Source organism: Theropithecus gelada, chromosome 4, assembly GCF_003255815.1.
Source record: "Theropithecus gelada isolate Dixy chromosome 4, Tgel_1.0, whole genome shotgun sequence".
In the NCBI taxonomy this organism is placed as follows: domain Eukaryota; kingdom Metazoa; phylum Chordata; class Mammalia; order Primates; family Cercopithecidae; genus Theropithecus; species Theropithecus gelada.
In genome coordinates, this window is record NC_037671.1 from 72410839 (window position 1) to 72438052 (window position 27214).

A 27214-nucleotide genomic window follows, 5' to 3' on the forward strand; every position below is an offset into this window, starting at 1 on the left:
CTTGGCTTCCCCAAATGCTGGGATTACATCTTATTCTGTATACCTCATGTTTGTCTCTAGTCAGCCCTGGGTATGAGAACATCTGGTAGAGCCTACCTCAGTCACAACCCAGAAAGTGATCTCCCTGTGACTTTGTAGCCTTGACCTGTTTATAACCTGTCCACTGCCTTCTAGACAGAGAAACTAAAATTCCCACCTTGCCTGCATATAGCTCCCACCTTGCCTGCATATAGTGGGCCAGAGAATCATACCCCAGAAGTTGATCCTTTTGCAAGCCCCTCTGTGAAGCCCACCTGTGGCCCAGGAGGTCTATACAGAGCTGCTGCTTCCTCCGTAAACCCCCCACTTTGCACTGCCCATGCTCTCTAAAGGCTTTCTATACTTGAGATATGAACGCCTTCCCACTTTAATCTTTGGGTACTTTCCCTCATCCCTAAGGTATCATCTAGAGTTTCCTTATGTCTTAAGTGATTATTATTATTATTTTGGATAGAAAAATATTCATGATTATTAAGAATAGATTACAAAACAATGCATATGCTATGATCTAATTTTTATTAAAAAATATGTAACTGAAGTTGCAGAAAGTGGAAAAAAAATTTTAAAGAAAAAAGTATCAAAAATAGGCTGGGAGCGGGGCTCACACCTGTAATCCCAGCACTTTGGGAGGATTGCTGGAGGCCAGGAGTTCAAGACCAACATGGGCAACATAGTGAGACACCCCCTCCCCCAACCCCATGTCTACAAACAAACAAAAAATAACAAAGAAAGCAAATTAGCCAGGCCTAGTGTCCACCCATATCTGTAGTCCCAGCTATTTGGGAGATGGAGGCAGGAGGATCGCTTGAGCCCAGGACACGGAGGTTGCAGTGAGCCACGATAGCGCCATGGCACTCCAGCCTGGGCAACAGAAGGAGATCCTATTACGAAAAAAATAATAATAAAGAAAAGAAATAATGTTTACTGTTTTTTGTTTTGTGGGTTTTTGTTTTGTTTTGGTTTTTTTAGACAGGGTTTCACTCAGTCACCCAGGCTTGAGTGCAGTGGCACCATCTGGGCTCACTGCAACTTCTGCCTCCTGGGTTCAAGTGATTCTCCTGCCTCGGCCTCCTGAGTAGCTGGGACTACGGGCACACACCACCATGCCAGGTTAATTTTTCTATTTTTAGTAGAGAGAGGGTTTCGCCATATTGGCCAGGCTGGTCTCAAACTCGTGGCCTCAAGTGATCCGCCACCTTGGCCTCCCAAAGTGTTGGGATTACAGGCGTGAGCCACCACTCCTGGCCTATGTGTTTGATACTTTTTATAATTAGAACAGTAAAACTGCCACACTGTAGGGAGACCCCCTGAAACTATTGCTATGGAATAAAAGATGAAATGCTCCTGATTATTATAAATACAAAGTTGCATGCAGGATTGTGTAAAGAAAATGCCAGGTTGGACTGCCAGAATGAGCCAACAGCGGGTGATGTACCTCCCCCTGCAGAGAGCCTATGAATGATGTGCAGTCAGGGAGGTTTCACATCACCAAGATTCCTATCCCAGAAAAACAGATGTTCATAGCTCTGGGAATGGAATGCGACCCTTGTGGAGAGCCTATAAACGGATGCATGAGGGTCATCTGTTCATATGGATAAGATAGGCTATAAACATCCTCATCTTGCCACAGCTCTTCTAGGCCTCTTTGGGGTTAAGGCATACTCCCTTCTGATAATTTCTGGTCTAACAGGTTGTCTAGCTTCACGTCCTGTTTCTATGGATTGTTTGTAACCAGCTTTAGCTGCAACTGTTACTGCTGATTAATATCTTGCTAATCATAGGTTATGGAAAGACTGTTTCTGTTTTAAGGCTCTGTTAGAAATTACTGATGCACACACTATATTGTAAATTCTTATCTCTGTATACTGTACTTCTGCATACAGATGTTACGTTAAAGAATTACTTCATCCCCATGTGACCCTCTCACCTCATAATCAAAGGACCCTAAATCCCTCACTAACCTACTCCCGCCCTCACTAAACTTAATAATAAATGCTGGTATATCCAGTTCATTGGTGGCATCATGGGATCAGAAGGTGGTGACCCCCCTGGACCCAGCTTTCACTATCTTGTGTGTGTCTATTATTTCTCAACCTGCTGATCCGACTGGGAACGAAGAGAGAGCCCCATTGCATTGCAGGCTGCTGGCCAGATCCCGCAATACCACACTTGTTTTATTCTCCGATCAGTCAAACGTTTCCTTTCTGAGAAAGGCTGTGAATCGAGAAAGGCTGTGAATTCCAAAAGGCTGGACATTTAACCTCCAACTGACCAATTCTTCTAATTAGCCATCATTAATCTCTCTTATTATTTTTTTTTTTTGAGATGGAGTCTCCCTCGCCAGGCTGGAGTGCAGTGGCACAATCTCAGCTCACTCCAACCTCTGCCTAGGGGTTCAAGCAATTCTCCTGCCTCAGCCTCCCGAGTAGCTGGGACTACAGGCGCATGCTGCCACACCTGGCTAATTCTTTTTTTTTTTTTTTTTTAATTTTAGTAGAGATGGGGTTTCACCGTGTTGCCCAGGTTGGTCTCAAACTCCTGAGCTCAGGCAATGTGCCCCCCTCGGCCTCCCAAAGTGCTAGGATCACAGGTGTGAGCCACTGCACCTGGGCACCATCATGAATCTTTGGTCCACAAATGTGTTTGAACTCCTTTCGAATCTATTCTTTTTCTTTTCTTTTCTTTTTGAGAAGGAGTCTCACTCTGTCTCCCAGACTGCAGTGCAGTGGTGCAATCTTGGCTCACTGCAACCTCAGCCTCCCAGGTTCAAGCCATTCTCCTGCCTCAGCCTCTTGAGTAGCTGGGATTACAGGCACAGGCCACCAAGCCCGGCTAATTTTTTTTTTCTTTAAGTAGAGATGGGGTTTCACCACGTTGGCCAGCATGGTCTCCATCTCCTGACCTCGTGATCCATCTGCTTCAGCCTCCCAGAGTGCCGGGAATACTGGCGTGAGCCACCGCGCCCAGCCCGAATCTATTCTTATTTTCAGCCCTTAGTTTTTCTAGACAAACAGAAGGTGACATTGTATCAGATTGCCAGATCACAAAGATCTGATAAGGCAAAGTGATCAAATTCATTGATCGTAGGTGACCACCTGGCGATAAGGACCACAGGGTCTGAGAAAGGACAAAAGACGACCTTTAGTAGGAGCTCCCAACCCAGAACCACAGGAAATCAAAAAGCCCGCACGAACTAGGAAAGAAAACACACAACCGGGCATCCGTGCGATCACCTATCTCCCTCGCAAGGAAAGTAACTCCAAACCGCCAATCACCGGCGACGCTGGACGTAGACGTCTTACGCAGTGACATTAAAGCAAGATGGCCGCGCCCTGCAGATTTTCTCTTGTTGCGTAAGGTTTTTTGACCGTCACTCGTGTCAGCTTCAAAGTCAGATAGATTTTCTCCCAGCATGTTCTACTTACGAGGCTGTGGCCGTTGGGTCGCGGCTTCCTTCACCAAGCAGCAGTTTCCATTGGTACGGTTGAGCAGTGACAGCGCGGCGCCCCGGACTCCGCATTTCGACGTGATAGTCATTGGTGGAGGACATGCCGGGACTGAGGCAGCCACCGCCGCAGCTCGGTGCGGCTCTCGGACTCTGCTCCTCACTCACCGCGTGGACACGATCGGTGAGGAGCGCGGGTGCTGTGGATCCTGGCGTGGGACGCAGGCTGCTTCCTTCCCGCCTCCTCGGGTCTGAAGTGGGGGACCCTCCCTTAAAGCTAGTGAGAATTCTACCTTCTGTGGTTTCAGCCTCGGTCAGTGTCTTGCAAGGATCAGGCAGGCCAGGCCACAACTCTGGATTAGTCTATTCTGCGAACCATAGATTATGCTGCTGCTGACAGTAGTCCCTTGTGGGAGGTTGGGGTTCGGGGTCCGTGCCTTGGGAAAGTGAGAAACTTCAAGAATACTCGCTGGTAGCTTCTTGGTTCATTGCTGCGTTTACCTTCTACTATGTTACTCCAGATAAAGGGTGAATTAACATTATTAACAATCGTTTATGGCCAGGCGCAGTGGCTCACTTCTTTAATCCCAGCACTTTGGGAGGCTGAGACGGGTGGATCACCTGAAGTCATGAGTTCGAGACCAGCCTGGCCAGCATGATGAAACCCCATCTCTACTAAAAAAAAAAATACAAAAAAATTAGCTGGGTGTGGTAGCGGACTCCTCTAATGCCAGCTACTTGGGAGGCTGAGGCAGGAAATCACCTGAACCCGGGAGGTGGAGGTTGCCGTGGGCCAAGATCGCGCCACTGCACTCTAGCCTGGTCAACAACAGCAAAACTCTATCTCAAAACAAACAAACAAACAAAAAAACAACAAAAAAAAACCCACTTAAATGTATAATGAGAAAAGTATAATCTTTTAGGAAATCATATAGCCTCCTCTCCCCCACCCACAAAACCGCAGTTAATAGTATAAATTTCTTCACAGTTATGAGCTGAACCGTCATTTTAAAGAAGGATTTCAGGAATAAATACGTGATTTATTCACAACTTTTACAAAACAATATTCTAATTACTGCTCGCTCCTAAGCAAAAGGCAGGAGGAAAGACAGAGACATATATAATTTACAAGTTGATGTTTTAGCTAGTATCTATCATGATGCTACAGAATGGTCATCCAACAATTACCCATTAGAGCAAAAAAAGTACTGTCCAGTACTAAGCACAAAATCCAGGGACAACAACCCAGAAGGAATATAGGATGCAAAAGGTAGCATGGTACCGGGCGCGGTGGCTCATGCCTGTAATCCCAGCACTTTGGGAGGCCGAGGCAGGCGGATCACAAGGTCAGGAGATCTAGACCATCCTGGCTCTACTAAAAATACAAAGAAGAAAAAAAAATTAGCCAGGCGTAGTGGTGGGTGCCTGTAATCCCAGCTACTCGGGAGGCTGAGGCAGGAGAATGGCATGAACCCGCGAGGTGGAACTTGCAGTGAGCTGAGAGGGAACTACTACACTGGAGCCTGGGCAACAATGCGAGACTGTCTCAAAAAAAAAAAAAAAAAAAAAAGTAGCATGGTTCTTCAAAAGGGCGTCACAAAATCTTGACAGAAACATAAAGATCAGGCTGGGCAGGGTGCTGCGCACCTGCAATCCCAGCTACTGTTTAGGCAGAGGCAGGAAAAGTTCTTGAGTCCAGAAAGCGAAGCCTGTAATGTGCAACGATCGTGCCTGAGTAGTCACTGCACTCCAGCCTGGGCAATATAGTCGTCTGTAAATGATTTTTTTAAAATAAAAACACAAGAACTGCTTAATAAACGATTTATTATTATTATATTATTATTTAATATAATTATATAATTATTATTTATATTTTTAAACAATATAAACCTATTGTTTATATTTTTAAAAAATAAAGATCTAGTGCTTGCTTTGGCAACACATAAAGTTGGAATGATATAGAGATTAACATAGCCCCTGCACAAGGATGATGCACAAATTTGTGAAGCGTTCTATATTTTAAAAAATAATAATAAAATAAAGACCTAGGCCAGGGGTGATTACTCACGCTTGTAATCCCAGCATTTGAGGAGCCCAGGAGTCTTCTATTTTAAAGGAAGAAGGAGGAAAATAATCTACAACAGCTGTCATTCCTATTTTTACAGTAGAGAGACTAAGGTATGTTAGGTAACTTGCCATGATCACAGAGCTCATAAGTGGTAGGTCTAGAAATTGAGCCAGATCTCTTTCACACTCCTCATAATGACACTTCATGCTCATCATCACAGTGCTATCTAGTCTCACTGTGAAGACCATTAAAACTTTTGGAGGTCTTGGCTGGGTGCCGTGGCTCATGCCTGTAATCCCAGCAGTTTGAGAGGCCAAGGCGAGCAGATCACCTGAGGTCAGGAGTTCGAGAGCAGCCTGACCAACATGGAGAAACCTTGTCTCTATGAAAAATACAAAATTAGCCAGGCGTGGTGGCATGTGCCTGTAATCCCAGCTACTCAGGAGGCTGAGGCAGGAGAATCACTTGAACCCGGGAGGTGGAGGTTGCAGTGAGCTGAGATCATGCCATTGCACTCCAGCCTGGGTGCCAAGAGCGAAACTGTGTCTCAAAAAAAAATAATAATATTAACTTTTGGAGGTCTTGATTCTTGATGTGATGGCAGTGGATGTGTGGATGTTGACACAACTTGCACATCCCTTCACCTCCCATAAAAACTTTTGAGGTAACCGCATGGGTTTAGACCTCCAAGTAAGACTGGGTAAATGCAAGGGAAAGGTATAAAATATGATCTTCACTCTCAAGAAATTTGTAATTTAATTATATTTAATTCTGCACAGTAAGTGCAAAAAGAAAATATCAGATGGCATTTATGGAAGACATAATTGGTTGTAGCTCAACCAGTGCCCAAGGGGCTTCTTCTTTTTTTTTTTTTTCTTTTCTTTTTTTTTTTTTTGAGACAGAGTCTCACTCTGTCACCTAGACTAGAGTGTGATTGTGCCACCTCGGCTCACTGCAACCTCTGCCTCCCAGGTTCAAGTGATTCTTTTGCCTCAGCTTCCCAAGTAGCTGGGTTTACAGGCGCAAACTGCTATGCCTGGCTAAATTTTTGTATTTTAGTAGAGATGGGGTTTCACTGTGTTGCCCAGGGTGGTCTCAAACTCCTGAGCTCCAGCAATCCACACTCCTTGGCCTCCCAGAGTGCTAGGATTACAGGTGTGAGCCACCACACCCGACTCTGTTTTTTTATTATTTATTTATTTATTTTTGTCCTTATTTATGTTGAAGGACTAGGGACTTCTTACAAGTGTGCTTGATTTGGTAGATTCCTCTGGTGCTGTATCAAAAAAGAACAAAAAATTAAAAAACCAAGTGTACTTGATTTAGAAAGGTTTCATGGGGTAAGGAACTTGTTGCATAATTTGAAAGGAAAAGGCAACCTAGTGAAACAGTAAAAATATGCATCAAGGAAGAGATTCAAAAGAAAGTTCAGGCCGGGTGCAGTTGCTTAGCCCTGTAATCCCAGCACTTTGGGAGGCTGAGGTGGGCAGATCACTTGAGGTGGGCAGATCACCTGAGGTCAGGAGTTTGAGACCAACCTGGTCAACATGGTGAAACCTGTCTCTACCAAAAATACAAAAATTAGTCGGGCATGGTGCCGGACACCTGTAATCCCAGCTACTCAGGAGGCTGAGGCAGGAGAATTGCTTGAACCCGGGAGGCAAAGGTTGCAGTGAGCCGAGACTGCACCACTGCACTCCAGCCTGGGTAACAGAGTGATACTCCATCTTAAAAAAAACAAAAGGAAGTTCAGGAAGTGGTTTGTCATCCAGATTGCCCTGGACACTTCTGCATCCCATTGGGTCTTTGGGATTTTCTTTGTAGTATATCTTTCATGTTTTCTATTTTTTATCGTATGAGATGATTATAGTCACCTGTATAAATATTTTCTTATTAAGTAGTCACTATGTACAAAGTGCTCATATATTTATTTTGTTTATATCTATTCTCTTTAGGTCAGATGTCATGTAATCCTTCCTTTGGTGGCATCGGAAAGGGACATTTAATGAGGGAAGTAGATGCCTTGGATGGCCTGTGTTCTCGCATCTGTGACCAGTCTGGTGTACATTATAAAGTTTTAAACCGGCGTAAGGGACCAGCTGTGTGGGGTCTGAGAGCTCAGATTGATAGGAAACTCTATAAACAGAACATGCAGGTAAGAATAGGGCATGAGCACAGGAAAGATTATAGTGATTGTTTAATTACCATGTTTCAACTGATACTTTCTTTTGACAGAAAGAAATCTTGAATACACCACTGCTTACTGTTCAGGAGGGAGCTGTAGAAGATCTTATTCTTACAGAACCAGAGCCTGAACACACTGGGAAATGCCGTGTCAGTGGGGTTGTTTTGGGTACGTATTGGTTATAGATGGTGTGTGATAACAGCATATCATATTCCATGTGATAAATTTATTTTAGAGCTAAGTATGGAGATATGTTGCTTATTCAAGGAACTTGTTGCATTTTCTCTACCTGGATGAGGAAAACTGTATAAATAAATACGTTTCTCTTTTCACCTTGACATTTATGATGCTCAAATTCTAGGCTCATCAGTAAGTACCATGTTCCATCTTAGTGTAGAACTTTATAATCTGCATATTTATGTCTCCCTCTCTCCCCATCTATTGTAATTTCTGTTTTTTCTGGTTCTGACTTTAATTTTTTCAAAAATTCATATTTTAACAGCTTATATATATATTTATGTAAAACAGTTATATATTTTTTATCAAATCATGCATATAATTTTTTCTTAAAATATTTAAAGGGTGTGGGCATGGTGGCTTATGCCTGTAATCCTAGCACTTTGGGAGGCTGAGGTAGGTGGATTGTTTGAGCCCAGGAGTTTGAGACCAGCCTTAGCAAGATGGCAAAACCCCCATATCTACAAAAAAATACAAAAATTAGCCGGTGTTGTAGCAGGTGCCTGTAGTCGCAGCTACTCAAGTAGCTGAAGTGGGAGGATTGCTTGAGCCCAGGAGGTTGAGACTTCAGTGAGCTGTGATTGTGCTGCTGCACTCCAGCCTGGGCAACAGAGTGAGACCCTGTGTCAAAAAAATAAATAAAAAATAAGTCTGGGTGTAGTGGCTCATTCCTGTAATCCCAACACTTTGGGAGGCTGAGGCGGGCAGATCGCCTAAGGTTGGGAGTTCAAGACTAGCGTGAACAACATGGAGAAACACGTCTCTACTAAAAATACAAAATTAGCCAGGTGTGGTGGCACATGCCTGAAATCTCAGCTACTCAGGAGGCTGAGGCCAGAGAATCGCATGAACCCAGGAGGCGGAGGTTGCGGTGAGCTGAGATCATACCATTGCTCTCCAGCCTGGGCAACAAGAGCGAAACTCTGTCTCAAAATAAATAAATAAATAAATAAATAAGAAATTTTGAAATTTATGTGGGAAAACAACCATCTACTTCACCGGAGACAGACACTTCAACTTTTTTAGTTGTCACTTATATATACTTCCATATGTCTAAAAAGCAGGCTTATGCTTTTACTTCCTAATTTACAGTTCTAGACTTTATATATTAACTTTTTTTTTTTTTGAGACGGAGTCTCACTGTGCTGGGCTGGAATGCAGTGGTGCGATATCGGCTCACTGCAACCTCCGCCTCATGGGTTCAAACGATTCTACCTCAGCCTCCTGAGTAGCTGGGACTATAGGCATGTACCACCATGCCCAGCTAATTTTTGTATTTTTAGTAGAGATGGGGTTTCACCACGTTGGCCAGAATAGTCTCGATCTCCTGACCTCGTGATCCAGCCACCTTGCCCTCCCAAAGAGCTGGGATTACAGCCGTGAGCCACCGCACCCAGCCATCTATTAACATTTTTTGAGACGGAATCTGGCTCTGTCGCCCAGGCTGGAGTGCAGTGGTACCATCTCAGCTCACTGCAACGTTCCCCTCCTAGGTTCAAGCGATTCTCCTGCCTCAACCTCCCAAGTAGCTGGGATTACAGGCGCCTGCCACCATGCCCGCCTAATTTTTTGTATTTTCAGTAGAGACAGGGTTTCACCATATTGGTCAGGCTGGTCTTGAACTCCTGAACTCAAACGATCCGCCCGCCTCAGTGTCCGAAAGTGCTGGGATTATAGGCGTGAGCCACTGTGCCCAGCCTATTAACTTATTATTATGGTAATTCTCTTTAATATCCAACTTTCCTTCCCTTTCTCCTTCTAATATAATTATACCATAATTTTTGGTTGATAGTATTTACATTGTTGACTAAGTATTATTTACTGCACAGAAGTGTATTATGTTTGTCCCTTTCATATACTTGGTTTTGCCTTGAGTTAATAATTGTTGTATTTTATTTATTTATTTATTTACTTATTTATTGAGACAGAGTCTTACTCTGTCACCCAGGCTGGAGTGCAGTGGTACAATCTTGGCTCACTGCAACCTCCATCTCCTGGGTTCAAGCAATTCTCCTGCCTCAGCCTCCCAAGTAGCTGGGATTACAGACACCAGCAACCATGCCCAGCTAATTTTTGTGTTTTTAGTGGAGACAAGGTTTCACCATATTGGCCAGTCTGGTCTCGAACTCCTGACCTCAAGTGATCCGTCTACCTCCACCTCCCAAAGTGGTGGTATTATAGGTGTGAGCCACCACGCCGGGCCTTCTCGATTTTTTACTTCTGTTTATGTGTTTGGGCTGCTCTCTTTCATGTACACAACTTCCTTTAAATATCTAGTGAACTTTGGTTTTCTGTTTACTTTTTTGTGTTTTTGTTTTTGGAGACAGGGTCTTACTCTGTCACCCCGTTTGGAGTGCAGTGGCACTATGATGGCTCACTGCAGCCTCCACCTTCCAGAGGTGATCCTCCCACTTTAATCTCCCAAGTAGCTGGGACTATACATGTACACCACCACACCCAGCTTATTTTTAATTTTTTTGGAGATGTGGGATCTCCCTATGTTGCCTCCCTATGTTGCCTAGGCTGGTCTTGAACTCCTAGGCTCAAGTGTCCTCCCACCTCAATCACCCAAAGTATTGGGATTATAGGCATGAGCCACCATGCCCAGCCACTAGGCCGGGCACGGGGGCTCACGCCTGTAATCCCAGCACTTTGGGAGGTCGAGGCGGGCGGATCACCTGAGATCAGGAGTTCGAGACTAGCCTGGCCAACGTGATGAACCTGTCTCTACTAAAAATACAAAAATTAGCTGGGTGTGGTGGCATGCACCTGTAATTCCAGTACTCAAGAGGCAGGCTGAGGCAGGAGAATCACTTGAACCCAGGAGGCGGAGGTTGCAGTGAGCCAAGATAGTGCCACTGCACTCCAGCCTGGGCAACAAGAGTGAGACTCCGTCTCTAAATAAATAAATAAGGCACTAAAACACTGACTGGAGGATTTATGTGTGCACAGTTAATTTTATTGCCTGGCTAATTCTGGAGGTGATTAAAACTTGAACTGCCGGGCGCGGTGGCTCGTGCCTGTAATCCTAGCACTTTAGGAGGCTGAGGTGGGTGGATCACCTGAGGTTGGGAGTTTGAGACCAGCCTGACCAACATGGAGAAACCCTGTCTCTATAAAAATACAAAATTACTCAGGTGTGGTGGCGCATGCCTGTAATCCCAGCCACTCAGGAGGCTGAGGCAGGAGAACCACTTGAACCCTGGAGGTGCAGGTTGTAGTAACCTGTGATAGTGCCACTGCACTCCAGCCTGGGCAACAAGAGCGAAACTCCGTCTCAAAAAAAAAAAAAAGAAAAGACTTGAACCAGCCTTTTGGACTGGTGAATTCTCAAATATCAATGTCTGTTAGTTCTCAGAAGAATCAATTTTCCACCTAAGAGAATAATACGGCTGCCCACTAGCATTTTGGGAACAAAATGGTAAGAGAGGCTGTGCCAGGGAGTGTCATCTTTTATTTTATTTTTTTTAATTTATTTTTATTTTTTTAATTTATTTTTGAGACAGAGTCTTGCTGTGTAGCCCAGGCTGGAGTGCAGTGGCGTGATCTCAGCTTACTGCAACCTCTGTCCCCTGGGTTCAAGCGATTCTCCTGCCTCAGCCTCTCGAGTAGCTGGGACTACAGGCGCGTGCCACCATGCCTGGCTAATTTTTTGTATTTTTAGTAGAGACAGGGTTTCACCGCGTTAGCCAGGATGGTCTCCATCTCCTGACCTCGTGGTATGCCCGCCTCGGCCTCCCAAAGTGCTGGGATTACAAGCATGAGCTACCGTGCCCGGCCTGGGAGTGTCATCTTTTAAAATACATATCTTAATTCCCATTTTCATTTTTATTATAGATTAATTAATTTTCTTGATTGGGAAATACATACTTAGGGCAAACAACTTAAAAGCTACAAAAAGCATATAGAGTGAAAAGATAGTCTGTCTTAGCTGGGCGTTGTAGCTCACACCTGTAATCCCAGCACTTTGGGAGGCTGAGGCAGGTGGATCATCTGAGGTTGGGAGTTTGAGACTAGTCTGGCCAACATGGCGAAACTTGTCTCTACTAAAAATACAAAAATGAGCCAGCCATGATGGCTCACACCTGTAGTCCCAGCTACTCAGGAGGCTGAGGCAGGAGAATCACTGGAACCTGGAAGGTGGAGGTTGCAATGAGCTGAGATCTCACTACTACATTCCAGCCTGGGTGAGAGCAAGAGTCTGTCTCAAAAGGAAAAAAAGATGGTCTGTCTCCTTCACTTTGTCCCCTCAACCAGCCAGTTTTCTTTCTCAGGAGCATTGCTTTGTTAATCTCTTGTGTAGTCTTTCTACCTAGGCATATGTACATGTCTTCATGCATATGTATACATATTTTTTATTGTTTTCTCAAAATCATAGCATATTATACACAAACACACTGTTCTCTGTACTTTTTTTTTAAAAAAAACCTTAATCTGTGTTTGCTTTGCTTTTGGAGACCATGCTTTTAATTTTATTTTTTAAGTTTGTGGGTTTGTTCTGATGGTTACCTTAAAAGCTATGATTTTATATATAATATAATATAATATGCTCACTGACTTCCCTCAAGTAACAATTACTAGTTTTACTTTCATTTCCTTTTCTCCTCCGACTTTCTTTATTTTCCAGATTTAATGGTTATATTGTTTTTATTAGTATTTAAGTTTATACCCTTAAATTGTTTGTTTATTTATTTTTGAGACAAGTTCTTGCCCTATTGCTTAGGCTGGAGTGCAGTGGCCTGATCACGGCTCACCGTAGCCTCGACCACCTGGGCCCAAGTGATCGTCCTGCCTCAGCCTCCTGTGCAGCTGGGACCACAAGCATGTGTCACCACCTCTGGCTGATTTATTATTATTATTATTTTTTTGTAGAGATGGGAGTCTCACTATGTTGCCAGGACTGGTCTTGAACCCCTGGGCTGAAGTGATCTTCCTGCCCCAGTCTCTCAAAATGTTGGTGTTATAGTCATGAGCCACTGCGCCTGGCCAATTTAATTTAATATCTTTAAATGCTATTTTGTGACCCTGTCCATATTTTGTAGGCCCAACAGTAACAATTTTTTGTGGTAAAATATACAAACCATAAAATGTACCATTTTAACCATTTTTAAGTGTACAGTTCAGTACTATTAAGTACATTGACAGTATTGTGCACCGATCACCGCCAGTTGTCTCTCGAACTTTTTCATCATCCCAAATTAAAATTCTGTACCCATTAAACAAAAAGTCCCCATTACCTGAAGAATAAACCTCCATTTTACTGTAAGGTAGAGCTATCTGAGAACAAAACCTTAATGTGCAAATGTCAGCTGTTTATTTTATTTTCTGACCCAAGTTTCGTTTCTACATTCCTCCTCAGTTCTTATTCTCAGTTCTCCAATTTCTGAGCCTTTGCAGGGCAAATTTGTTCATCTCATTGATATCTTCTCTTCAGATATTAATACTTAAGTTATAGCTGTCTCCTCTCTGCTAGGTGAGTTACCATTCTTTTAACCACTTTCTATCTTTCAAAAATATATTGAAATTTCTCGTGTTCTGACTGGTTCTTTTTCATTACTTATCCTTTTGGTTTTATACCTTTTTTATTCCCCTATTGGATTTTCTTTGAGTTTTAGAAGGGAGAAAAAATGTGAGGTTGTATGCCATATTTATCCTGAAGGCTAAAATTAATTAATTTTTAAAATTAATTGAGACTTTTTAGTGTTGATATGATTTTAGGTACATGTGAATTGGTGATAACACATTGTATTCTCTCTCCTACATTGCTTAGATTGAGATTGATAACATGTAGCCTTCTGACTCATTTAAAATGCTTTGTCTGGGGTATGGGAAATGGGAAGATATTGCTTAAAGTTTACACATTTTCAGCTGTAAGTGTTGAATAAGTTCTAGCAATCTAGTGAGCAGTATGGTAACTGTAGTTAATAATAATGTACGATATACTTAAAATTTGCTAAGGGAATAAATCGTGAGTGTTCTCACCACACAAACAAAATGTGTAACTATGTGAGCTGATGGTTATATTAATTAGCTTGATTATGGGTATCATCACAGAAGGTATACTTGTATCAAAACACCATGTTGCATGCTCTAAATATATGCAGTTTTTTTATATGTCTGTTATATGTCGATACGGCTTGAAAAAACAAAAATATTAAATATGATTCTCAAGTTTCTAAAGACTGATAGTTTTTCTGTAGTTCTAATAAAAAATAATCACATTCCATTTTTATCCATGGTAACAATTGAAAAATGACTTTAGGCCGGGCACGGTGGCTCACGCCTGTAATCCCAGCACTTTGGGAGGCTGAGGTGGGTGGATCACCTGAGGTCGGGAGTTCAAGACCAGCCTGACCAACATGGAGAAACCCCATCTCTACTAAAAATACAAAACTAGCTGAGCGTGGTGGCACATGCCTGTAATCTCAGCTACTCGGGAGGCTGAGGCAGGAGAATTGCTTGAACACGGGAGGCGGAGGTTTCAGTGAGCCGAGATTGCACCCCTGCACTCCAGCCTGGTGATAGAGCAAGTCTTCATCTTAGATAGATAGATAGATAGATAGATAGATAGATAGATAATGACTTTATTCTTTTTTCTTGTTATTTAGTGGATGGAAGCACAGTATATGCAGAGAGTGTGATTCTGACTACTGGGACATTTCTGAGAGGCATGATTGTAATTGGATTGGAGATGCATCCAGCAGGACGTTTAGGGGATCAGCCTTCTATAGGATTGGCTCAGACGCTGGAGAAGTTAGGGTTTGTGGTGGGAAGGTTAAAGACTGGGACTCCACCCCGAATTGCCAAAGACTCCATTAATTTCAGTATTCTAAACAAGCAGACACCGGACAATCCATCTGTACCATTCAGCTTTACCAATGAGACAGTATGGATTAAGGTAAGATACTTTATGAAAACCTGGCTTACAGCTGATATTGGCTATTCACAGCAGGAAGTATTGTAACTTTTTTTTTTTTTTTTTTTGGCAGTAGTTCACTTCATAGCACTATTGCTTATAGTGCAAAAAAGTGATTTTTTTTCTTTTTTTTTTTTTGAGATAGGCTCTCACCTTGTCACCCAGGCTGGAGTGCAGTGGTACAATTATGGGTCACTACAGCCTTGACCTCCTGGGATCACGTGATCCTCCCACCTCAACCCCCTCGAGTAACTGAGACCATAGGCGTGAGCCATTGTGCCTGGCTAATTTTTTAAATTTTTTTGAGAAATGGGGTCTCACTATGTTGCGCAGGCTGGTCTTGTACTCCTGGGCTCAAAGGGTCTACCCGCCTTGGCCTCCCAAAGTGCTAGGATTACAGGTGTAAACCACCGAACCCAGCCAAATAAGCAATCCTTTTTTTTTTTTTTTTTTTTTTGAGATGGAGACTTGCTCTGTCACCTAGACTGGAGAGCAGTGGCATGATCTCAGCTCACTGCAACCTCTGGCTCCTGGGTTCAAGCAATTCTTCTGCCTCAGTCTCCCGAGTATACAGGTGTGCACCACCATGCCCAGCTAATTTTTATATTTTTAGTAGAGATGGGGTTTCACCACATTGGCCAGGCTGGTCTCAAACTCCTGACCTCGTGATCCACCCATTTCAGCCTCTCAAAGTGCTGGGATTATAGGCATGAGCCACTGCGCTCAGCCTAAAGAAGTAATCTATCTAAAAGGGATTGGCTAACTTGGCTAATTGGGTATTTCCCCATAAATCGTAAATTTCTTTTTTTTTCTTTGAGACCATCTCGCTCTGTCACCCTGCTGGAATGCAGTGGCGAAATCTTGACTCACTGCAATCTCCGCATCCTGGGTTCAAGCGATTCTCCCACCTCAGCCTCCCTAGTAGCTGGGATTGCAGGCACCTGCCATCATGCCCAGCTAATTTTTGTAGTTTTGTAGAGACGGGGTTTCACCATGTTGGCCAGAACTCCTGACCTCAGGTGATCCGCCTGCCTCAGCCTCCCAAAGTGCTGGTGCTGAGATTGCAGGTATGAGCCACTGCGCCCGACATTTTTTTTTTCTTTTTTTTGAGACAGAGTTTTGCCATTGTTGCCCAGGCTGGAGTGCAATGGCGCGATCTCGACTCGCTGCAACCTCCGCCTCCCAGGGTCAAGCAATTCTCTTGCCTCAGCCTCTTGAGTAGCTGGGATTACAGGCTCCTGCCACCACACTGGCTAATTTTTGTATTTTTAATAGAGACAGGGTTTTGCCATGTTGGCCAGACTGGTCTTGAACTCATGACCTCAGGTGATCCAGGTGATCCGCCCTCCTCAGCCTCCCAAAGTGCTAGCATTACAGGCGTGAGCCACTGTGCCTGGCAAATCTTAAATTTCATTACTTTTATAACCTTACATATTTTGTAAATTAAGCTTTTATTGAAAATTTTTTTTTTCATTTATTATTATTTTTAATAGAGACAGGGTCTCACCGTGTTATCCAGGCTGGTCTCGTACTTTTGGGCTTAAGCCATCCACCCACCTCAGCCTCTCAAAGTGCTGGGATTATAGGCATGAGCCACCGCGCCTGATCAAATAAGCATTTTTTGTTTTGTTTTGTTTTTTTGAGATGGAGATTCAGTCTTGTTGCCCAGGCTGTGGTACAATAGGGCGATCTCAGCTCACTGCAGCCTCTGCCCCCTGGGTTCAAGTGATGCTCCTGCCTCAGCCTTCCTAGTAGCTGGGATTACAGGTGCCCACCGCCATGCCCGGCTAATTTGTTTTTGTATTTTTAGTAGAGACAGGGTTTCACCACGTTGATCAGGCTGGTCTTGAACTCTTTTTTTTCCGAGACGGCATTTCACTCTTGTTGTCCAGGATGGAGTGCAACAGCGCGATCTCAGCTCACTGCAACGTCTACCTCCCAGGTTCAAGCGATTCTCCCGCCTCAGCTTCTTGAGTAGCTGGGATTACAGGTATGCGCCACCACATCTGGCTAATTTTGTATTTTTGGTAGAGATGGGTTTTCTCCATGTTGGTCAGGCTGGTCACGAACTCCCGACCTCAGGTGATCTGCCCGTCTTGGCCTCCCAAAGTGTTGGCATTATAGGCGTGAGCCACTGCACCCGACTGGTCTCAAACTCTTGACCTGAGGTGATCCACCTTCAGCCTGCCAAAATGCTGGGATTACAGGCATAAGCCACCATGCCCAGCCTAAATTAAGCTTTTTGAAACAATATCAGGTGGTGCTGCTGGAAAGGCAGCTGCCCCCTTGCCCGTCATGCAACGCATTTTTGTGGAGAACCTGACACTGAACCATTCCTATATGACCTGCTTCTGGGGTGGGGTTTCAGACACAGCAGAGCAACTGCCTCACTGCGATCTATTGAAAGTTAACCCTCGGCCGGGCGCGGTGGCTCAAGCCTGTAATCCCAGCACTTTGGGAGGCCGAGATGGGCGGATCACGAAGTCAGGAGATCGAGACCACCCTGGCTAACACGGTGAAACCCCGTCTCTACTAAAAAATACAAAAAACTAGCCGGGCGAGGTGGCGGGCGCCTGTAGTCCCAGCTACTCGGGAGGCTGAGACAGGAGAATGGCGGGAACCTGGGAGGCGGAGCTTGCAGTGAGCTGAGATCCGGCCACAGCACTCCAGCCTGGGCAACAGAGTGAGACTCCGTCTCAAAAAAAAAAAAAAAAAAAGAAAGTTAACCCTCAGCTGTGCGCGGTGGCTCTGCGTGTGGTGACTCGTGCCTGTAATCCCAGCACTTTGGGAGGCTGAGGCAGGTGGATCACCCGAGGTCAGGAGTTTGAGACCAGCTTGACCAACATGGTGAAACCCTGTCTCTACCAAAAATACAATAATTAGCCAGGCGTAGTGGTGCCTGCCTGTGATCCCAGCTGCTTGGGAGGCTGAGGCAGGAGAATTACTTGAACCCGGGACACGGAGGTTGCAGTGAGCTGAGATCACGCTACTGCACTCCAGCCTGGGCAACAGAGTGAGACTCCATCTAAAAAAAAAAAAAAAAAAATTAAACTACTGGTTAAATTTAGAGATTTGCTTAAATTTTAACTTCATCTTTTGGGATGTTTATTTTTGGCAAGAATACTTCATAAGTAATACTAGGCATTATGCATAAGTTTAGTGTCTGTTAAAATCAGTACATATCATGTGGGATTTATTTGGATAAGAGAGAAACTAGTAGAGAAGCAAATCAGTATTGCGTCTGGTTACTGTTTTTCAGCCAGAAGATCAGCTGCCATGTTACTTGACTCACACCAACCCTAGAGTGGATGAGATTGTCCTTAAGAACCTTCACCTTAATAGTCATGTTAAGGAAACAACAAGAGGACCTCGGTAAGGACAAAATGTCAGTGCTCAATTACTTTAAGAAATGATGTCAATCCTCTTTTGTTCATTTCAAGTTTATTTAAATATTCTGTTCTAGATACTGTCCCTCCATTGAATCAAAAGTTTTGCGTTTTCCAAACCGTCTACATCAGGTTTGGTTGGAACCTGAAGGAATGGATTCTGACCTTATCTACCCACAGGGGTTATCTATGACGCTACCCGCTGAATTACAAGAGAAAATGATCACATGCATCAGAGGCTTGGAGAAAGCTAAAGTGATTCAGCCAGGTAAAGAGGATCACAGCTGCCCTTCAGTATAAAGTCGGCATTGTTTTAATGGTCAGTAAGGAGGCCTTAGCTACAGTCATTGTTGCTCAGAGCCTCAGAAGATGAAGCCCAACACCTGTATGTTTTAAATAGGCTGGTTTTTGTTTGTTTGTTTGTTTGTTTGTTTTGAGATGGAGTTTTGCTCTTGTTGCCCAGGATGGAGTGCAATGGCGTGATCTCGCCTCACCACAACCTCTCCCTCCCAGGTTCAAGCGATTCTCCTGCCTCAGCCTCCTGAGTAGCTGGGATTATAGGCATGTATCACCATGCCTGACTAATTTTGTATTTTTAGTAGAGACAGGGTTTCTCCATGTTGGTCAGGCTGGTCTCGAACTCCCGACCTCAGGTGATCCACCCACCTCAGCCTCCCAAAGTGCTGGGTTACAGGTGTGAGCCACTGCTCCCAACCTAAATAGTCTGTTTTTAAAGGGCATTTAAGGGTAATGTTTGCATGTCTACCTTGAGCAAATCCAGCTCTGTATTTACTTATTTAATGTCTTTATTCTTTGGTCAGGCTACGGTGTTCAGTATGATTACTTAGATCCCCGTCAGATCACTCCTTCCCTGGAGACTCACTTGGTTCAACGACTCTTCTTTGCTGGACAAATCAATGGCACCACTGGTTATGAAGAAGCTGCAGCTCAGGTAAGAAGTTGTTAAAATGTTAATGTAACCTGAAAGGGACAATTTTTTTTTTTTTTTTTTGAGACAGAGTCTTGCTCTGTCGCCCAGGCTGGAGTGCAGTGGTGCAGTCTTGGCTCACTGCAACCTCCGCCTCCTGCGTTCACGCCATTCTCCTGCCTCAGCCTCCCGAGTATCTGGGACTATAGGCGCTTGCCACTACGCCTGGCTAATTTTTTGTATTCTTTAGTAGAGACAGAGTTTCACTGTGTTAGCCAGGATGGTCTCAATCTCCTGACCTCATAATCCGCCCACCTCGGCCTCCTAAAGTGCTGGGATTATAGGCATGAGCCACCGCGCCCAGCCAAAAGGGACTATTTAACTGGTATTTCTCCTTTTAATGTCTGTCGTGTTAACTATATAGATCTTAGATACAACTCATACTAATAGAAGACAATTTCTGTTTGGGGGTGTTTGGAGATGGCTTTTGTAGATAATAGGATCTTTTTGTTTTTGTTTTTGTTTTTGAGACAGAGTCTTGCCCTGTTGCCAGGCTGGAGTGCAGTGATATGATCTCCCAGGTTCAAGCAATCCTCCTGCCTCAGCCCTCCTGAGTAGCTGGGACTGCAGGCATGCACCACAACACCCAGCTAGTTTTTGCATTTTTAGTGGAGATATGGTTTCACTGTGTTGGCCAGGCTGGTCTCAAACTCCTGACCTCAGGTGATCCACCTGCCTTGGCCTCCCAAAGTTCTGGGATTACAGGTGTGAACCACCTGGCCCAGCCAATAATAGGATTATTAAAACACTATGGCTTTATTACTCTTTTCTGAGCTCCTGTGTGATATCGTATTTTGATTAGATGTATTGCTTCTGAAGTTTAAAATTTATTTTAATATTCTTCATTAGGAATTATTATATTATTATTCCTTGGAAGTCAGAAATTATTTTATTTTTATTTGCAGTGGGAAAAGGCTAGAGAAATGTCACAGGTGGGTTTTAAAAAAAGATTAACCGGCTGGGCATGGTGGTGTACACCTGTAATCCCAGCACTCTGGGAGGCTGAGGAGAGAGAATTGCTTGAGCCAGGAGTTAGAGACCAGCCTGAGCAATGTAGTGAGACCCCATCTCTACAAAAATATGTAAAAATTAGCCAGGTGTGATGGCATGTGCCTATAGTCCCAGCTACTTGGGAGGATGAGGTGGGAGGATTGCTTAAACTCAGGAAGTCGAGGCTGCAGTGAGCCAAGATTATGCCACTACACTCCAGCCTAGGTGACAGAGGAAGACCCTGTCTCTGGATTAAAAAAAGATTAGTCCGCGCAGAGGCTTATCAGGAAGATTAGATAGATGTCTCTGAAAACAATGAATCATAGCATTCTAAAGTGATATATTACCCATATTCTATTTCTGAATATGGATCATATTTTCTACCTCTATTATATCCTTTAGGGGCAATACTTGCTTTCTTTGTGTCCCATGCCATTGTTTCCGGGTGGTGTTCCGAAAGGGATAACCCTTTGTTCAGTTCATAATGGCCTTTTAAACATTATAGTGCTCTCGTAGGGTGTGATAGCTGGAATCAATGCCAGTCTTCGAGTCAGTCGCAAGCCTCCCTTTGTGGTTAGCCGAACAGAAGGTTACATAGGAGTCTTGATTGATGACCTCACCACTCTGGGCACCAGCGAACCATACCGCATGTTTACCAGCCGAGTAGAGTTCCGTTTGTCACTGCGCCCTGATAATGCTGACATCCGGCTCACGCTGCGAGGTAATTCTTTCCTGAGTCCTGCAATCCAGCCAGGCATGGTGGCTCACACCTATAATCTAAGCAATTTGAGAGACCAACGCAAGAGGATCACTTGAGGCCAGGAGTTTAAGACCAGCCTGGGCAACATGTGAGACCCTGTCTCTACAAAAAAATTTGCTTTAAAAACCACACGTCTCATTATATTCTCTTTCTCCCTTCCCTAGGGTATAAAGACGCTGGCTGTGTGTCCCAACAACGATATGAAAGAGCTTGTTGGATGAAGTCTTCTTTAGAAGAAGGCATTTCTGTGTTGAAATCTATTGAGTTTTCGAGCTCTAAATGGAAGAATTTAATCCCAGAGGTTTCTATAAGTACTAGTAGAAGTCTGCCTGTCAGGTATGCGTTTTTAATATAGACTTTTCTCACTTTTTATAGAAAAATAAGATCATTTCAGAAAGACATTACCTATGTGTTCCTACCTACACATTTCAAATGGATGTAGCTTGTTTTTGGCTTCTTTTCAAAATCCTTTAGCTGTAACTCATCTGTTTTCTTTTTTTTTTTTTTTTTTTTTTTTTTTTTTTTTTTTTTTTTTGAGACTGAGTCTGGCTCTGTCGCCCAGGCTGGAGTGCGGTGGCCGGATCTCAGCTCACTGCAAGCTCCGCCTCCCGGGTTCACGCCATTCTCCTGCCTCAGCCTCCCGAGTAGCTGGGACCACAGGCGCCCGCCACTTCGCCCGGCTAGTTTTTGTATTTTTTTTAGTAGAGACGGGGTTTCACCGTGTTAGCCAGGATGGTCTCGATCTCCTGACCTCGTGATCCGCCCGTCTCGGCCTCCCAAAGTGCTGGGATTACAGGCTTGAGCCACCGCGCCCGGCCAACTCATCTGTTTTCTAAGTACTAAAAAATATATGGCTGGATACAGTGGCTCACACCTATAATCTCAGCATTTTGGGAAGCCAAGGCAGTCGGATCACTTGAGGTCAGGAGTTCGAGACCCGCCTGGCCAACATGGCGAAATCCCATCTCTGCTAAAAATACAAACATTAGCTGGGCGTGGTAGCACATGCCTGTAATCCCAGCTACTTGGGAAGTTGAGGCAGGAGAATCACTTGAACCTAGGAGGCGGAGGTTGTAGTAAGCCAAGATGGTGCCTCTGCACTCCAGCCTGGGTGACAGGGTGAGACCCTATCTCAAAGAAAAGAAAAAATCACATATATATAGAATCATATATATATATATTCTAAATTATTATTTTTATTTTTTATATGATTTCTCTGTGGCTCCCATTGAGTTCTTTTGGCTTTCATAAGATTTAGAAGGCTCAAACCAAGAAAAATAGTTACCTGCTTTCTTTTCTAGGTTTGGAGCAATGTGGAATGATCTCATCTTGTCCATGAGCTATAGCAAGGAAACTCCTTTGTTTTTAGTTAGTTTTTTTTTTTTTTTGAGACAGAGTTTCACTCTCATTGCCCAGGCTGGAGTGCAATGGTGCAATCTCAGCTCACCGCAACCTCCCAGCTTCTGGATTCAAGCGATTCTCCTGCCTCGGCCTCCCAAAGTGCTGGGATTATAGGCGTGAGCCACCATGTCTGGCGGAAACTCCTTTGATAAATAAAGCAGTGTTATAAATTCTGTGGACTGACTTGAAGAGTCCCTTGCTACATCTTAGGGTTTTTTGTCCTTTTCTGTCCATCATTCTAGTTATATGGCCTCTGAGTCTAAAAGACATTAATATAGAACATTTTTGCTCCAGAGATATATATATTCCTAAGGATCTTACATAATTCGAAATCTATATATTTTACCCTTGATTTTTCCTATTTGAAAAAATTTAAACTAATTAGAATGAGAGAAGATCCCCAGAAGGCATAAATCTGCAATCATTGTAGCTTAGAAGTACATTATGCACATTATGGTGGCAATTTTCATGGAGCTGTGTCTCCAGTATATTTTCCCCCTTTTTAAATCCCCATTTTCCTTATTATTATTGTTTTTTTTTTGACTTAAAGATATAATATTTTGGCCGGGCACGGTGGCTCAAGCCTGTAATCCCAGCACTTTGGGAGGCCGAGACAGGTGGATCACGAGGTCAGGAGATCGAGACCATCCTGGCTAACACGGTGAAACCCCGTCTCTACTAAAAAATACAAAAAACTAGCTGGCGGAGGTGGCGGGCGCCTGTAGTTCCAGCTACTCGAGAGGCTGAGGCAGGAGAATGGCGTGAACCCGGGAGGTGGAGCTTGCAGTGAGCTGAGATCCGGCCACTGCACTCCAGCCTGGGCGACAGAGCGAGACTCCGTCTCAAAAAATAAAATAAATAAATAAATAAATAAATAAATAAAAAGATATAACATTTTAATTCTGTTCTTCATTATCTCTAATCTTTCCAAGTGTTCCTTCCTTAATTGCAATCTGACATATGTCCTTGTTTGGATTTCATTTCGTCAGGGTGTTTTATCTTTTCTAACTTCTGTTCCTGAGTTTTCAGTGTCTTTTTTTTTTTTTTTTTTGAGATGGAGTCTCTCTCTGTCACCCAGGCTGGAGTGCAGTGGCACGATCTTGGCTCGCTGCAACCTCTGCCTCCCAGGTTCGTGCGATTCTCCTGCCTCAGCCTCCCAAGTAGTTGGGATTACAGGCGCCTGCCACCACATCTGGCTAATGTTTTTTTTTTGAAATGGAGTCTTACTCTGTCAGGAGTGCAATGGCATGATCTCGGCTCACCACAACCTCCGCCTCCCGGATTCAAGCAATTCTCCTGCCTCAGCCTCCTGAGTAGCTAGGATTACAGGCGTGCACCACCACACCTGGCTAATTTTTGTATTTTTAGTAGAGACAGGGTTTCACCATGTTGGCCAGGCTGGTCTCGAACTCCTGACCTCAAGCGATCCACCTGCCTTGGCCTCCCAAAGTGCTGGGATTACAGGCATGAGCCACCATGCCTGGCCCAAGTTTTTATTTTCATGAGTGTTTCCCAAAGCACTAGCACCACCAGTGAAACAGATTTTTAATAATAGTAACAGCAGGTTTTGAAGAATTTGCATAATCATCCTCCATATCAGGGGATCTCATTCATAGAAATGACAGCCTCATTCACAAATAAGGATGGTGGACATCTTTCTCCATTCAGACTGCTATAACAAAACACCTTAGACTGGATAATTTATAAACAACGGTAATTTATTGCTGACAGTTTTGGAGACTGTGAAGTCCAAGATCAAGGCACCAGCAGATTAAGTGTCTGGTGAGGGGTTGCTGTTTACTTCCAAGATGGTGCCTTCTTGCTGTGTTCTCACATGGCAAAAGGGCAAAAAGCTCCCCAACCCTCTTTTATAGGGGCACTAATCCCACTTATGAGCGCCAGAACCTTCATGCCCTGATCACCTCCTAAGGGCCCCAACTCTAAAAACTATCATATTGAGTATTAAATTCCAACGTATGAATTTAAGTGGGGGATACCACCAACATTTAGACTATAGCAGTGGATATATTTGTTTACCAGCTAACTGGCACCAGGAAATGGTTGTAGCGTAAGCAGTTTAAAATTGAGTCATTTCTCCAGCTGTGTATTCATTTGTTTAAATTTAGGAGAGTTCACAGTATTTCAAAAGTTGGACAAAGAATTTATAACACAGGCCAGGCATAGTGGCTCATGCCTGTAATCCCAGCACTTTGGGAGGCTGAGGTGGGCGGATCACTTGAGGCCAGAAATCAAGATACGGCAAAACCCTGTGTCTACTAAAAATACAAAAATTAGCCAAGCGTGGTGAAGCACACCTGTAATCCCAGCTATTCAGGAGACTCAGGGTGGAGAATCACTTGAACTTAGAAGGCAGAAGTTGGAGTGAGCCGAAATCACAACATTGCACTCCAGCCTGTGTAACACAGTGAGTCTCTGTATCAAAAAAAAAAAAAAAAAGAATTTATATAACACTATGTTTTCTTTTATAACAAATATTATACTAATTCATATAATAGGAACTTGCATTGAATGTGACTAATGCGTATTGAGGAATACTGAGAGTTTGGGAAGTGATCATTTTCAAAAGTCTCAGATGCTAACTGATGAATAACATGATGAACAAAGAAAACGTATCACCTATGTTTTTACCATACCAATCCCACGAGTAGCCATTTTGTTTAGATGGGTTTTTTTAAAAAGGTAAGTTTAAAAAGGTAATTTGGCCAGATTCCTTTTTAATTCAGGCATATTTCCCTTCAGGAGGAATCAGTCTACGTATTTGATTTGAGAATATTTGCAGTCTACCCCTTAGACTTTTTTTTTTTTTTTTGAAACAGAGTTTCCTTCTGTCACCCAGGCTGGAGTGCAGTGGCGCGATCTTGGCTCACTACAACCTCTGCCTCCTGGGTTCAAGTGATTCTCCTGCCTCAGCCTCCCGAGTAACTGGGACTAGAGGCGCTTGCCACCACGCCTGGCTAATTTTTGTTTGTATTTTTAGTAGAGACAGGGTTTCACCGTGTTAGCCAGGATGGTCTCAATCTCCTTACCTCGTGATCTGCCTGCCTCGGCCTCCCAAAGTGCTGGAATTACAGGTGTGAGCCACTGTGCCCGGCCTTAGCCTTTCTAAATGAACTCACTTGATCAATGCCCAGACATATAAACCTTAAAAGATTTTAAAATCTGGTTAAAAATACACTTGCTGCATACGTGCCAGACTATGTAGTAAGCACTGACCAGTTGAACCTGACTCTGAACAGGCATTTAACAGAAGAGATACACAAATGCATGTACATGTGCACCTATGCATAACACATATACACACATTTCCCGTCAGGATTATAGGGAAATGTGTTGATGTCGTAGGTAGCTCAGAAATTCCCTCCTGGCTTTGTTGAAGTATGCTAACTTACCCATTCTTTGCCAGAGCTCTGTACTCTGAGGCTTAGGCCTGATTCAAAGCAGGCCTTGAAGTTTGGAGTTGAGAATAGCTCAAAGCCTTGTGAACAGATTATTTTAAAACTATCTCGAATTCTGGGGCTCAAGTGATCCTCCTAGTGCTGGGGGTTACAAACTCCCAAAGTGCTGGGGTTACAGACATAATCCCCCCAAAAAAGAAGAACATAATTACCATCTTAACTATTTGTAAGTGTACATTTCAGTAGTTTAAGTATATTCATATGGTTGCAACATAGATCTCCAGGACTTTTTCATCTTGCAAAACTCAAATACTATACCCATTAGACAATAACTCCCCCTTTCTCTCCTTCCCCTAGCCCCTGGTAACCCTATTCTACTGTTTCTATGGATTTGGCTACTTTAGATAACTCACAAGTAGAATCATACAGTATGTGGCCGGGCGCGGTGGCTCATGCCTGTAATTCCAGCACTTTGGGAAGCCGAGGCGGGCGGATCACCTAAGGTCAGGAGTTTCAGACCAGCCTGGCCAACATGGTGAAACCCCGTCTCTACTAAAAAATACAAAAATTAGCCAGGCATGGTGGCAGGCACCTTAATCCCAGCTACTTGGGAGACAGAGGCAGGAGAATCGTTTGTACCCGGGAAGCAGAGGTTGCAGTGAGCCGAGATCAAGCCATTGCACTCAAACCTGAGGGACAAGAACAAGGCTTCTCTCCAAAAAAAAAAAAAAAAAAAAAAGACTCAGAGACTCATACAGTATGTGTTTTTGTGACTGGCTTATTTCATGTAACATAATGTCCTCTAGATCAGGCATGGTGGCTCGTGCCTGGAATCCCAGCACTTTGGGAGGCTAAGGTGGGAGAATCCCTTGAGCCCAGGAGTTTGAGACAAAGTTGAGAACGTAGTGGGTCCCTACCTCTACAAAAAAAATCCAAAAATTAGCTGGCATGGTGGTGTACACATGTTTTCCCAGCTATTTGAGAGGCTGAGGTGGGAGGATCCCTTGAGCCCAAGAAGTCGAGCTGCAATAAGCTGTGTTTGTGCCACTGCCCTCCAGCCGGGGTGACAGAGCAAGACCCATTCTCAATAATAATAATAAATGTCCTCAAGGTTCATGTACCTTGTAACATCACAGGATTTTCTTCCTTTTTAAGGTTGAATGATATTCCTTTTTTTTTTAATCATATCCATTTTTATGCCCATTTTTAAAATCAGTTTATGTATATACCACATTGTGTTTATCCATTCATCTGTTGATGGACACTTGAGTTGCTTTCACCTTATTGTAAATGTAAATGTTAATGTACATGTTAGTGCTGCTATGAACATGGGTATACAAAGATATCTTCAAGACCCTGCTTTCAATTTTTTTTTTTTTTTGA

The 27214-nt window shown here is 43.7% G+C and overlaps 1 protein-coding gene and 1 pseudogene across 2 annotated transcripts in view; both read left to right on the plus strand.

Moving 5' to 3' along the window:
* Positions 1-3216: 3216 nt before the first annotated feature.
* The window catches only part of MTO1 (mitochondrial tRNA translation optimization 1), a 34917-nt gene continuing 10919 nt past the window's right edge, over positions 3217-27214 (plus strand). Inside the window, exons 1-10 of one of the 2 annotated variants that reach the window (XM_025381332.1) lie at positions 3329-3668; positions 7508-7707; positions 7788-7905; positions 14583-14872; positions 18150-18262; positions 18354-18544; positions 18715-18789; positions 19098-19228; positions 20771-20975; positions 21179-21350. In XM_025381332.1, coding sequence (XP_025237117.1) covers positions 3452-3668; positions 7508-7707; positions 7788-7905; positions 14583-14872; positions 18150-18262; positions 18354-18544; positions 18715-18789; positions 19098-19228; positions 20771-20975; positions 21179-21350 — 1712 coding nt within the window. In that variant the 5' untranslated portion in view covers positions 3329-3451. Of the gene's footprint in view, positions 3669-7507; positions 7708-7787; positions 7906-14582; positions 14873-18149; positions 18263-18353; positions 18545-18714; positions 18790-19097; positions 19229-20770; positions 20976-21178; positions 21351-27214 lie in introns of both variants that reach the window. The other variant, XM_025381333.1, reaches the window with a different exon arrangement.
* On the plus strand, positions 5410-5506 carry LOC112623918 (annotated as a pseudogene).